This window comes from Mizuhopecten yessoensis, unplaced genomic scaffold, assembly GCF_002113885.1.
Source record: "Mizuhopecten yessoensis strain PY_sf001 unplaced genomic scaffold, ASM211388v2 scaffold8469, whole genome shotgun sequence".
NCBI classification, from domain to species: Eukaryota; Metazoa; Mollusca; class Bivalvia; order Pectinida; family Pectinidae; genus Mizuhopecten; species Mizuhopecten yessoensis.
The window spans coordinates 474,279-488,867 of record NW_018407563.1 but is presented as its reverse complement, the minus strand read 5'-3'; the positions used below and the strand labels follow the sequence as shown (position 1 = coordinate 488,867).

The 14,589-nt window shown below is 33.5% G+C and overlaps 1 protein-coding gene across 4 annotated transcripts in view; it reads left to right on the top strand.

Annotated features, from left to right (window-relative positions):
* The first annotated feature begins 1,262 nt into the window (after positions 1-1,262).
* Positions 1,263-14,589, top strand: part of LOC110456027 (E3 ubiquitin-protein ligase Rnf220-like) — an 84,512-nt gene continuing 71,185 nt past the window's right edge. For 2 of the 4 annotated variants that reach the window (XR_002463545.1, XM_021506544.1), the window contains exon 1: positions 1,805-2,738. Coding sequence is in view for 3 of the 4 variants with exons in the window: in XM_021506544.1 (XP_021362219.1) it covers positions 2,000-2,738 (739 nt within the window). In the remaining variant the exon portion in view is untranslated. Of the gene's footprint in view, positions 1,320-1,804; positions 2,739-14,589 lie in introns of those variants that run through there. The other 2 variants (XM_021506546.1, XM_021506545.1) reach the window with 2 other exon arrangements.

Genomic DNA, 14,589 nt, shown 5'->3' with positions numbered 1-14,589 from the left:
AAGAAATATAACCGCATATAGTTGAGTTAATGGTATTTGTAGTATGTATTTTTACGACGATGTAAGAAATATAAGCGTATTCTGTCTGTCTGAAGGGTATTTACTATTGTGTGAATGTACTTTGATAAATGTACCCAATGACCTTATATTTTAGACTATACAGTGTTAATTAATCACAGACAACTGTTTACTACGCCGTATACATACCACACACCGTTTTTTGTGACGCTACACAGGAGGTCTAAAACGTGACGTATACAATTTTTGTTAAATCAAAAATTTATCACTGCATCATTTGTAATTTATCTTGTCTAGATCTCGGTGCAGCATAAAAGCTTCAAACGCTAGCTATTAACAATGGTTTATTTTTTTAATAGCTTGATTACATAATGAGTGGGTAAATGTATTGTTTGTAGTACTCATTGACCGGGAGTACCCTAATCACACTCCAAGTCAAGTAACGACAAATAGGGCCATTGGCGGCTAACGTATGTGTTCTCAATTAGCAAATATATATGATAAAAAAAAATACGTTACTTTGCATACCCAAATATGTTATTAGATTCGACGTTCGATTTCTACACAGAATTATACAAACAACCCAGAATTATTCAAACAATCCAGAATTATACAAACTTACCCAGAATTATACAAACTTACCCAGAATTATACAAACCTACCTAGAAATCAATAAAATCTAAAAGATGACGATCAATTAAGAATGCTGCATGATTTTTTTTGTATTTAATTTATTTTCATATATTTTAGATGATAACCAAATATAATACACTAAACGTTTCAAATTTGTCATCTGGTCGAAACCGGTTAAAACAAACGTAAGAAATACCTACATTGATTCATATTCGACAGTAGCATAAATTGACATGCTGTTTTATGTTTCAAGTTGATTGAGATTGAGTTTGAGTTAAACGAATAAATAAATAATAAAAACAGGATGTTGTGAATTAGGTGATTAAAAAAATAAACAAAAACGGGGATGATACTCGGCATTTTACCAATATTAACAGACCTCTTATATATTAATTTCACTATGAAGACTGATTAAGAACCTTATCAGAGTCTTCCGCTGTCTAGAAAAGCGTCGAACTAGGAATTAAAGATATCGGTCTTTCATCGGTAACGTCCATAACAACGTTAAATTCAAAACATAGCATGGGAAATATAAACATTTCACACTAGTTAATCAGTTTAGCTATTTTAAGAACACGGAAGGGAATCCTCGTTTTACCCACAATTCTCAGTGGGGATTTCCCTGTGAGAACGAGGCACTAATGTCGAAGGTGTTATCCTAGTATTCAGTGAGTATTGCCAAATTTATCCGTTTGATATCTTTGTCATCCCAATTTGAAGTGCCCGTATAATTGTTTCAAATGCTAAAATCGGATCTATTTATGTGCATTATCTGATTATTTATTGTAAAGCCATGTTTGTTTTTGTCAATTTATTAATCAGTCCCATCATAGTTTGGACTGGAACTCAACCCTGCGCTCGGTTTGTTTACAAATAGCGCACTTTTCAATCGAGTACCATCTGCCTCCGAAAATCGATGTTCTTTCCATTTTTTTGTAGTTTGAAGCATCCTTATAGCTAACTAATGATGGAAAGTGTTTTATTTTGTACATAAAGTCTTATTTCCCGAAATATTTATCTTATTTACGTGAAGGGGAATTCCTATAGGTAGACTATTATTGACAGTTGCCATATATGGAAGTGGTCGCTACTGCGCATGTGCCGCTACCACTTGACACTTCAGTCTTGTAAGATAATATATTTAAAGTGGGCTGTTCCAATATTGCTCCAGTCAGATAAATAGTCGAAACCAATGAACATACCCATCTGTATTACAATAGCTCATCTGGTAATCGGACTATAAAGACGACAACTATTGGAGTAATTATAGAGGTGGACTGGTGTGTTACCTGTAGTGCTTTACAGGAATAATACTTTTACTGGACAGTTCTAACTTAAAACATAATTCATGAATTGCTCAAAAAATAGGAAAGGGACAATTTTTCCTGAAAACTATTACAACATGAGTGGTATTTCTGATTTTGCCATGTTTCGTTTTAATTTATGGCACAAAAACCCATTCTTTTCTCACCATGCAGCAGCAGTGGCTGCAGCTCAGGCCGGAAACCCAGGTATCATGGAAAATACTTCATTTGTTCCTAATCCACTGACTTCTCCGGCTCTGATGGTGTTGGCATCAACAGCTGAAAATCATGAGGGGGCGCGGATGCCTGCTCCACCCCACCACTACCAAGGACAAAATGTGGACAAAGACTTGGCGACACCTTTTGGCACCCCTCCCTTTACCATGTACAGACCAGGGGAACACTTCCCCCCTCCTATGTACACACCTGTCCCCCCTTATGTACGTGCCAACCTGGAGCGCGGGATGGGGCTGATTAACCCCGGGGGTGGGAGCGCATTTAGGCCTGTCAGTAACCCCGAAGGAGTTGAGAACTATCATTCTGCGTTTTCTTTGGCTAAAAAACCCAAACTTGATGAGTCCAGCTCTAGTTATGCCTCGTCAGAGAAGTTGGACAGAGACAGTTGTGATCCTCTCCATGAGGGTGCGGAAAGTAAGGGATCCACACCCTTTGTTAAGGAAGAACGTCCTTCTAGCATCAGCTCTGCCACCAACTCAGAAAATTTCTCGGATGGGGGAGACTTTGATAGGGGAACCCCGGATTCGGAAGGAAGATCTCTTAGAAGTAAGTTTTAAATTAATTTTTATTAAAAAAAAGGTTTTGTTGTTCTTACCATTTTTTGTTGTTCTTACCATTTTTTAAACTAATAAACCCAACAAAAATTTATCACATTTTATTTGAAAAGAATTGAAATGTATTCTCAATAAATTTCTCAAGCATGTATATAATTTTCCAAATCAAAGAAATTTTTGTCGATAGATAAGTATCTGTCGGTTCAAATTAATTATTGAACTGGCACTCGACCAGTCATGAGAATGTCAATGCTACTGGGAGTTCATGCTGACCTGGAAAAAAGACTAAATTGATTTTATCGTTTAAAATCAATGAAATTCACCAAGTTATGTTCCAATTTTGATCGAAATTCATTATAATTTTACAGCACAGCTTGTGTGTGGTAGGGATAATTAGCTGAGAGTTATCGGTTCCATCAGCTAAACTGCCTTAGAAAAATGCATCGTCTTGTTTAATATTACAAGCGCAGGACTGATCTCTTTGTTCGAACCTCTTTAGGTAATAGGAATTAGGATTCTTCTATTTAAACTTTCCATCATTTTCTGCTAACCTTTAAATCATAAAAAGAATAATGACATTTATCTATTCAGTAAAAAGCCATCAGTTGGTGACTGTGGGGTCACATTTCTGATTGTCAGTAATTATAATAAATATAATTTACAGTTGGACCATTATGTGTGTAATAGTATGTACACCGATATGTGTGCTTGTACCGACTGACACCCTACTAAATATCACCGGGGAACTATTGTGCTATACCGGTTCATATGGTCGTCCTGTACTTAACGATCAACATAAACATTTTTGTGTAGTACATAATTAACAATAGCTTATTATCATCACTTTCGGTTGAACTTTCTTCACTTTTTCCATCAGGAAAAGACAACTTAATTTATATATATAAGTTTTGCAGATTTTCTCAAAAATTAAAATATTTAAATTTGTAGACCTCTGTTAATGAAGGAAATAAGTACTATAGAACAGGAAGAAAATACAGGTGTGGAAGGTACAATATTTGTATTCATTTAAAATAGTAACGGCAAGGTAGCATTAATTTCAAATTTTCAAATACAGTATTATAAGTAGTGAACCAGATAGCATATATTTTAAAAATAAAGGCTGCTGTTAATTTATGGCAATAAATTAAATTTATAGATTACTGAAGTATGTACATACAAGCAGAAAATAATCAAATGATATGGACATTATCAGATACTACAGTCGAGTATCCTCAAGTTAAACCAAATAATTAGAACAAATTTTAAAACTTTCTACAGTTTGAACAAATAAACTTTGACAGATTAACATAAATTACCCTTATCTTCCTGCAGTTGATAATGGTATATAAATATAAAGTACATGTACTTCGGTTAAACAAACTTAATACCTGTATTTCCTGTTTCACCTACAAATCTCAAACAAAACACCTGAAAATCAATTGAGTAAAATTTTTCCTTCTCAAAATAATAAGTAAATTTACATCTAAGGAAAATGTGTGTATTATTGAGTTGAAAATCTGTAGAAATAGCCATGTCTATGATTCTGTGTCGACTGGGTTACCATAGATTATATTAAATATATTGGAATCATATCAATTACAATGTAAGTCATATTTTGGCAATTCTCTAAACAGAATCAGTAAATAAAATAAAACTCTGCAGTCATTTTCATTGATTATGATCCAGAGGAAAATTAATGTTTTTCTTTATTGCTTGTACATGTAATATCATGAAAAAGAATGAAGGGTATGTAGTATAGCCAGTACAAACCAGTTTTGATTGGATTGGTTTTATTATTACATTCTTCAAATCCAAATAATTTTCCATTGCAAAAAAATGAATTTCATGCAGTTTTCAAGAGTTACTTCTGAATTAATTCAGCATAATACATTATTGTTCTTAAAGATTTCCTTTGTATTTAATACTAAAATGATAAAATTATACATGCTACAATTATACATGAGATCAATATAAGATAGAAAATACTCTAAATGTTCTGTTTTCTAAGTACAGTAAAACTGAAACATATGTTTTAAGATTTTTTCTGAGAATTTTGATTTTACTGAAGATTACTGTAAGTTCAACAAAAATAAAAACAAACAAAAAATGTTAAGTTATTTTTTATTACCAATTTTTAAACAAGCACTATCAGTAGTCAAGTCTTAGAACTCTGCTCCAAAGATACAATTTAAAAACTTTTTGAAAAAAATAAAATCAAAATAAGTGCCTATTGTGCTAGTTAACAATTGAAACTAACACTTACTAAAGTACAGCACTGCAAGTCTTACTTCTGTAATGGACACTTTTACTGGGGCTGATGGAGTTGTTATACGTCCGGGAATATTAGTTAGTATTTAAAACCAAAACTATTATTTCACTCTGGTGACCAGGCACTTGTCAATTAGCACTGGTGGGAAAGTACAAGATATCCCCCGCAGGCGAGGGTCGAAGGCGAGGGTCAATCCCGTGCTTCTTCTCATGTGAATTTGTTCTTTTAACTATTTTCAGGGGAAATTAAATAACACTGAAGATACTGCGAACACTCACACTTAATAAAGCTTGTCTCCTCTGTTACTCTCCTCAAGCTGAATTACAGTCAGCTGTATGGTACAGGATAAAGCTATTCATGATCAATATTGAAAAAGTATTGGTTAGATTAATTTTTCATTGACAAAAGAAATTTTGAATATTATTTTCGATCAGTTTTTGTTATTTTTTTGTCAGACTTTTCGTGTATTAAAGTTCAATTATGTAGAAATAAACATTTCCATAATTAACTTACATTTATTAGTAATATCTTAAATTGTTACATTTGATATTTTTTTCTGAGAAGGTAACTCTTAATATATTTAAAAAGCTATTTGTCTATAAACATATGTTCCTATCGGGAATGCAATAATATTAACAAACTTTTAACTTATTATTTATAAAGCAATTTAAACCAAATTTTTCTATATTCTTTTTGAAATATTAATGGAAATCAAAGTAATTTTTATTTCCCACATCAATTTCTTCCACTTCAACAATGCTCATTTAAAATAATAAAATAAATGTCTGAGATTTTCTGTTGGCCTTCACTTGAATATCTAGTGATGATTGGTAGCGTTTTAAATGATTTATAGGTTTACCGTAGACATGCAGCGTTCACTGTACATTTATGACATGCAGTTCATATCTTAAATCATCAACGTGTGTTTATTAATTTGAAGTGTAACAAAGAAATACAACTGACAGAGGACAGTTTTTAACTCTTGGCCTCAGCCTGGGCCTACAGTCAAACCAGTGTCGACATTGACCACTGCGCACTACCGCCAATTCCCCGAAAAATGAATCCCGGACGTTGTAAGAAATAGCTGGTTAAGCTCGACATGATCATATAGATATGGGAATTATCTATTGATGACATCAAATGATTTGCCGTTTTGTGTTAAAATTTCTTCTATATATTTTCTAAAATTATTATAAATATGTTTGGGGAAAAAAATGGCAAAAACATGCAACAATGTTCTTGTTTTAATTTATTTATTAAAAATGTTTTCTTTATAAAATTATTATTCTACACAGTCTTTAGTTATCACTATACAATTACCAAAACTTCTAAAGAAGTTCCTAAAACATTATTAGTACATCTGAATGTAACTTTTAAAATGATTAAAGGTTGGGTATAAATAGGATTAAAGGTTGGGTATATATAGGATTAACATTAGTGTTGGCCTGATGATCGATTATAATCGATATCTAATCGGAAAGGCAACTGATTCCGGACACTAATTAACGTGTATTTATAATAAGTCTTCCTTATTTTGTCACAGGAAAGGATACATTGCTAGTTTTTCGGGGAAGTAATGTAGTATTCAGAAATTTTCATTTAATTTTAATTGTAAAATATATATGTTTTAAAAGGATATACAGTAAAAGTCCTGACTTGAAAACTATCTAGTCTTGTAATATAATACATTTTAAGTTCATTTTAGGAGATATACGTAGCAACAACGTAGAGTTGATTGTTAACTTAGTTTCTACCGAAATAGTGTCCGATATTGATAAACTGATGATTGTGATACAAAATTTGAATTCTTGAATCAATTGATTTTCTATTAAGAAATATTCTGTTTTGACAAATAAAAATGACTGAATTACAGTAAATATTTGATAGAATTGTAGATTTTTTCCCTCGATTATATACTTTGTAGTTTATTTAATGAGCATTTAGAACCAATTCGTCTTGGGCTTAAAAACGTTGAATGTGGAGATTTTTACATTATTTTAACAAGAAAAGATAAGTTGAAAAGGTTTTTACTGGTGTAATTAATAATGCTGATTAAAAATAAATCCAGGATATTCCAAATGATTAAAATATCTTAACTTCTATGGTTGTAAATTAAATATATGATACTGCCTGTTTACATGGTAGTAATAGTTTTCCTTGCTTGGGACCAACTTAACTTAAAATGATGATATTAAAATGTGATATGATGATATTAAAATGATGATATTAAAATGGAAGGTTACGATGACATTGAAAGGAGTTTATGATACCTGAAATTTATAATGTGGTCCCTTTAACTACAAGACTAGGGGATCTAGATCCTAACTCCGGAGGGGGGGCAGTGGGCAGTCCCTATAATTTGCCAAGTTAATCAGAGGATGCCTGTCACTGGTATATATAGATAATAAAATACCTATTTCCTCCATGGAATGATTGACTTTTTATTGAACTAAGCTCTTTACATGTCTCCTTGAAAAGCTAAGTTACTTGGTGATTGTGTAGGGGCCCAGGAACCTTATGGCCTTGCTAAGTGACTAGCCTGCCCAGGAGCTAAACAGAGCAGGTAACTTACTGACCGAACAATGGCCATAGTGGCTGGACACAGGTAAGGTGTCGGGTAACATGTAATCTCAATGCCAACAGACTGACCAGTGTCCACCCCCTGTGGCCGATCACAACATTTGTCACTTTTTTTCGGCCCTGGTGTGAAATGTAAACCGATTTTCTGATTGATATCAGCAAATTACCAGAAAGTTGGTACACTATGTTTGACACCTAGTTCTAAAGTCAGTTTGAATTGAATTCAAATCTGTTTGCGTGTTAGATCGGTAAGGGTACATATAAAAACAAAGATAAGATTTGTATTAATGTTGAAGTGGGACTTGGTTCCATGTTGTTGTTGTTGTTGTTTTGTTTACAAATCAAGACTTCTGTTCCCCACTGCTCGTAATTGTTATGTAAGCGGTACATAAGGAATTCAATTTGATTAAAGATAACATGTTTGTTGATGTGAATTACGTCTTGGTACAGGCCTATTAGAAGTACGCATTTAGTTATAATCGTGTTAATGTGTTTAAAATAGCTGCATTCCGTCAAACCTACTGGTATGTCAGATAATTATATCTAATTTAAGTATTTCGTTGTATTTGTATTAAATTAGTTTAACACTTTGAATTTTGAAAGAGAAAAAAACATTTCCAGCTGAAACTGTTATTTGATAGAGAAATATTGAATGGAACATTCTCATAAGTCATTTTCATTCAGCTGATCCAAAGTTTGAGTAATGAGCTTTTATTTTATATGATAAGTCGTATTCTAAGCTCTATTGTACAGTTGTAGGAGATCTTTTCCCCTAATTGCTCCAATCCAGTGTACACATATACAAGCTTTGGCCGATATTGAATGTAATCTTCCAAGCCCCAATGTGCAGATATATGAGTTCTTTGTAATATTACAAGTTAAGAGATGTACAAGCTCTGTGGCCTGGGTGTTCTTTGTAATATTACATGTTAAGAGATGTACAAGCTCTGTGTCCTTGGTGTTCTTTGTAATATTACAAGTTAAGGGATGTACAAGCTCTGTGTCCTGGGAGTTCTTTGTAATATTACAAATTAAGAGATGTACAAGCTCTGTGGCCTGGGTGTTCTTTGTAATATTACATGTTAAGAGATGTACAAGCTCTGTTTCCTGGGGGTCCTTTGCAATATTAAAAGTTAAGAGATGTACAAGCTCTGTGGCCTGGGTGTTCTTTGTAATATTACATGTTAAGAGATGTACAAGCTCTGTTTCCTGGGGGTCCTTTGCAATATTAAAAGTTAAGAGATGTACAAGCTCTGTGTCCTGGGAGTTCTTTGTAATATTACAAATTAAGAGATGTACAAGCTCTGTGGCCTGGGTGTTCTTTGTAATATTACAAATTAAGAGATGTACAAGCTCTGTGGCCTGGGTGTTCTTTGTAATATTACAAATTAAGAGATGTACAAGCTCTGTGGCCTGGGTGTTCTTTGTAATATTACATGTTAAGAGATGTACAAGCTCTGTTTCCTGGGGGTCCTTTGCAATATTAAAAGTTAAGAGATGTACAAGCTCTTTGTCCTGCGGGTAAGCTCTGTGTCCTGGGTGTACTCTGTAATATTACAAGTTAAGAGATGTACAGGCTCTGTGTCCTGGGTGTACTTTGCAATATTACAAGTTAAGAGATGTACAGGCTCTGTGTCCTGGGTGTACTTTGCAATATTACAAGTTAAGAGATGTACAAGGTCTGTGTCCTGGGTGTACTTTGTAATATCACAAGTTAAGAGATGTATGTACAAGCTCTGTGTCCTGTGTGTTCTTTGTAATATTACAAGTTAAGAGAGGTACAAGCTCTGTGTCCTGGGTGTACTCTGTAATATTACAAGTTAAGAGATGTACAAGCTCTTTGTCCTGCGGGTAACAAGTGTATCCACAACTTAGTGTACACATGAAAGTGATTTGCCTTTTATGTTTCAAGTTTTTTTCTCTGTCTTCCCTAGCCACATGAAACTCATGTAAGACATTTGAGCTCTTTGTTAGAATTTATGTACCAAGATATGAGCTCTCTGGCTTTTAAACAATTCTCAGAGCACTTTCCAGATATATGAGCTCTTAACCTGTTTTAAACCAGTCTTAGTCTAGTGCACACTAGTATGAGCTCTTTTCCCTAATTTATACCAGTCTTAGCTCGTACTGTACATATCTAGGAGCTCTTTTCCCTAATTTATACCAGTCTTAGCTCGTACTGTACATATCTAGGAGCTCTTTTCCCTAATTTATACCAGTCTTAGCTCGTACTGTACATATCTAGGAGCTCTTTTCCCTAATTTATACCAGTCTTAGCTCGTACTGTACATATCTAGGAGCCCTTTTCCATGATTTATACCAGTCTTAGCTTGTACTGTACATATCTAGGAGCTCTTTCCTTAATATATATAAGTGTTAGTCCAGACGATCGAGGTATGAGCTCTTTGCCTTTTATATTACAAGTTTTAGTTCATTGTGAAAAAGCAAGAGATTATATGAGCTCTTTGCCTTTTATACTATAAGTCTGAGTATATTGTGGGGAAGCATGAGCTTGTAAAAGCCTAAGCTCAGTTTAATTCAGAGGTATGGTCTGTTTGGCGTGAAAATGACAAGTTTTAGCTCACATTGTGCAGAAGTCATAGGTATGAGCTCTTTGCTGTGAATATTCCAAGACTTACAAAAGAATAAGGTACATCTATTGTTGCTAGAAGTCTTAGTCTGATGTACATATTTGAAGTCTTAGTCTGATGTACATATTAGAAGTCTTAGTCTAGTGTACATATTTGAAGTCTTAGTCTGATGTATATATTTCAAGTTTTAGTCTGATGTACATATTTGAAGTCTTAGTCTGATGTACATATTTCAGGTTTTAGTCTAGTGTACATATTTGAAGTCTTTGTCTGATGTATATATTTGAAGTCTTAGTCTAGTGTACATATTTGAAGTCTTAGTCTAGTGTAAATATTTGAAGTCTTAGTCTGATGTACATATTTGATTTACATATTTGACGTCTTAATCTAGTGTACATATTTGAAGCCTTGTCTAGTGTACATATTTGAAGCCTTGTCTAGTGTACATATTTGAAGCCTTGTCTAGTGTACATATTTGAAGCCTTAGTCCAAACCCTGTGTACTATTAATATAAAGTATGGACGCTAATTAGCCTTGCATTACAACCGTGAACACTCTGCCTAATATAAACTATCGTACTTCTGTCAGATTTGTGATCTAGAAGTTCAAGATTTTGTTTGAGATGTACAGGCTTTTGATCACACAGGATCCTATTGTACATGTAGGTTCCTCATATACGTCCTCTGACAGTTGTTTCAAGGTCAAAAGTGTGTGAAGTAGTGCTACAGATCCAATTCTGTCCATTTGGCCCATAATCCATATAATTGTCAATTGATTTTTGTTTTTCCATTTATTATTTTATCTAGATCTATATGTTTTCTTTTTATTGTTCAGACATTTTCTTTTTGCCTTTTTTCCGCAGCAATGAAAATTAATTAGCTATCTGCTGTGTGTGTGTCAGTCTGTCATTCCCACTGGCCCAGATTCTGTGTTCTTATATAATAATATCTTATAATATGTTAAATTCATGACTTTTAAGGTAACATAGAAACAGGTAATTACATTTCCTCATCTGTTGCAAAACTATAAAAGGTTTGTTAGAAGTTACACACACTGGTTTTACTTGGAGCATAAACATTTTGACATGTAATTCATGTATGTATATATGTATATATGTATATATGTATATATGTATATAAAAATCATTTATATACAAAAATGTATATTTTTTATAGATTTTGTATTGATTGTCCATACAGACAGGTTATTCCTAATAAACATGTCCAATTTGTCTGACGTGATCACTGTGATGTGACCCAGCTTACTAGACTTACACGTACCGGGCTTCCGTCTGTCCAGACTTGTTCATCCTTATCAAACACAGTGATGGTCCGAGTCCCCATCTACCTGTCATTCAAATCAAAAAGATAATTTTTGCGATTCCAATAGAATGACATTTATATCCAATTAATATCTACGTTTATAGCCTACAGCCTTCTTTTCATATTTCAATTGTCAAATTTATTTCCAAGCTACTTTTAGATTTGATCTGCTAGAATAAGGACACCGGAATAGAGTATATATATATATATGTATACAGTACTTTTACGAGCACCACATGCTCTAACTCCGATTTACTGCAGATCTTGTGAAGGTAATTTATTTTGTTTCAAACAGTGTATTAATTTGGTCAGATAAGTTGACTATTTTTGTGAATTATGCATGTCTAATAAGGTCAAAGTTGTCAACCTCCCTTCATGTGTAGTAGGGAGACTCGCTCAATTTGACCAAATCCTATAAATTTCCTTCCAAAAAATAAAACCATCATTCAAATCAAACTGACACGAACTAACAATCTACGTTCATGGTGAAATGATTCCAATTCGCTGGAGGAGATGTGTAACAGACCAAATATGTGCCTATATATATACCTTGTAGTTTTTTGTTTTTAGTTATTCTAATGCATAAAAAATAGTACGGTAATACTTTTTCCCCCATATTTAACTCATTTACCCCTGAAGACACATTTAAACTCTTCCAAGTCAATGGTTGGAATAGTTCATTATGAAATTTCAGGGGTGAATGCGTTAAGATGTGGATTGAGGAGAAAATTATCTGAGGCAAATTTGAAGTTCCTATTACACCTAATATCAAAATATGTATGTGTGGTACACAGATACTTTTATTGGTATTTGTTTATTAAGAATATAAATATTAAAGTTACGTATAACTTAATGTGTATGGGATTCCCGACAGCTTACTTCACATAGTTTTATAGGTAGCCAAGGTGAGTGTCTAAGCTATATATTTTATTGTACACTTTTTAAGTTGATAGGTAAAAAAAGTAGAAGTCCTTAATATAGTATATACACACCCGTTAACCCTTAATCTGAACAATCAGGAACAGCAGTATATCAGGAATATACGTCACCCGTACATTATATGGTCCGAGAGACGTGTCTTGCAGTCAGTACAACACTTGCATGTGAGCGTCTTATGCGGTTTCAATAGGGCCGCAGTACTGATTGAAAACAGATCTCTTATAGACCATATAATTCATATGCAACATACATGTATAACTGTTGTTCCATTCAGGGGTTAGGGGATGGTATAAGTGGTGATATATATAGGGGTAAATAAATAGTGCAGGCACAACCCAAGGACTATATTTGATCAAACTTTGCCATTTTTGTCTCGCCACCACGAATAGCGGAAATGAGACTAAGGTGTTGTTTTTCCGGCAGCGGCCGTGTCAACATGAAGTTTTTGCGTTTAATTTGGTTTCGCTGAAAGTAAAAGTGCTAGACCAACCAAACTTGGACAATAGATGCATCTTAGGTAGCACATCCCAACCCATGCATCACATGCTGGATGCGGCCTACCTATCATGGTCCATTGACTTGGTCAGCATCTCCGTCAACATTAAGTTTTTGTGTTGAAGTTAGTTTCTCTGAAATTATAAGTGCTAGACCAACCAAACTTGACATGTGCATTGATGGTCAACGCGTGGCACAGGCGAGACACATCTATCTGAATGGATTGTTTCATACATAGAAGTTAAATTCCTCATAATGATACAATGTTTTACTTAGCTAGGTGTCTTTAGCAATTAATATTTTGCCCAATGAAAGTTTAAATGATGGTCATAGGTCAATAAATTGACCAATGAAAATGCTTCCAACCTTCTGATAATGTGGTGTAAAATTAAAAAATATGTATCTACATTATATAATATGGTTTGAGTTTTGTGACAAGTAAATACATGTATAGCTGATAAGTAATCAATTGGAATTGATAAAAAATCTTTCATAAAAGGTGTTAAAAGTATATTAGAACAAAATAACGTCAGATTTATATAAAGAATAAGTAGCTTGCTAAACTCAGAGCTTTTAGAGTACATGTATTTTGAAAAAAACACCAATGTTTGAATTTATAATTGAAACAAAGTTGTTTAATAATACAACATTAATTATTAAATTAAAAAACCCCGAAAATAACAGGATATAGTAGTGATCAAAGTGCTAAAATGAAAAGTTGATTGTTTTTTTTTACGTGAAATCAAGAGAAACTATACACATAAATTATGATGAAATGAAAATTTGATGTGAATGATCATTATTGATTGTTTTCTGTGAGGAAACCGAATTATCTAATAGTCCTATTAAGATGTATAAAGCATGGTGTCCAGAGAATGTATTGAGACTTGTTGATTATAATTAACAATTCTGTGAGGTGATAACCGATACTCTACATAACGGGGGAAGTTTGGGGAGTCAAACGGGTCCCAAAAAACAGGGACCATGGTTTAACAAAATAACATTTACGTTAAACATTGTAACATATCAGGTAAAGGTATTACCACAGACAGGTTACAGTAATAGACATTGACGTTATACATTTCCTGAAATGGACATCGGTGATTGTGATTGTTAATTATATGGATTGAGTGGACAGCTATTCACTTTTACCGAGGTCAACATGGATACTACTGAACCTGTACATTACCATATACAATGTATATAGCGTTGACAAAGTTATCAGCATTTACTAATTAAGACTTTTTACTGGGAGATGGACAAAATGAAATTCTAAATTAACATAAACCAGCATTATCCTTTCAAGTAACTTTGATTATTTTCAAGGGTTAAAAATATTGAGTTTCTAAATTAAGAATTCAGTTTTGATTATTGTTTTGTCAAAAGAGGACAGAAGCAAGAATTTATGATAGTCCAAAGTACAGGAGTTGACACGTTTGGGTGGATTAGCGGGTGGTGCAGAAAGAAGACTTATCAGGAGATGTTTCATCCTTTCTGATGGTTGTAAGTCATTCAGATTTATGGCTGGAGTAATTTGTAACATAAATGCAGAAATTTTCTTGCCAAGATAATAGAAATTGTAATCTTCTTGTTTGGGATGGTTTAGAGTAGAATAACCTGGAGGAACTTATCTGGTCTGGTCCTATG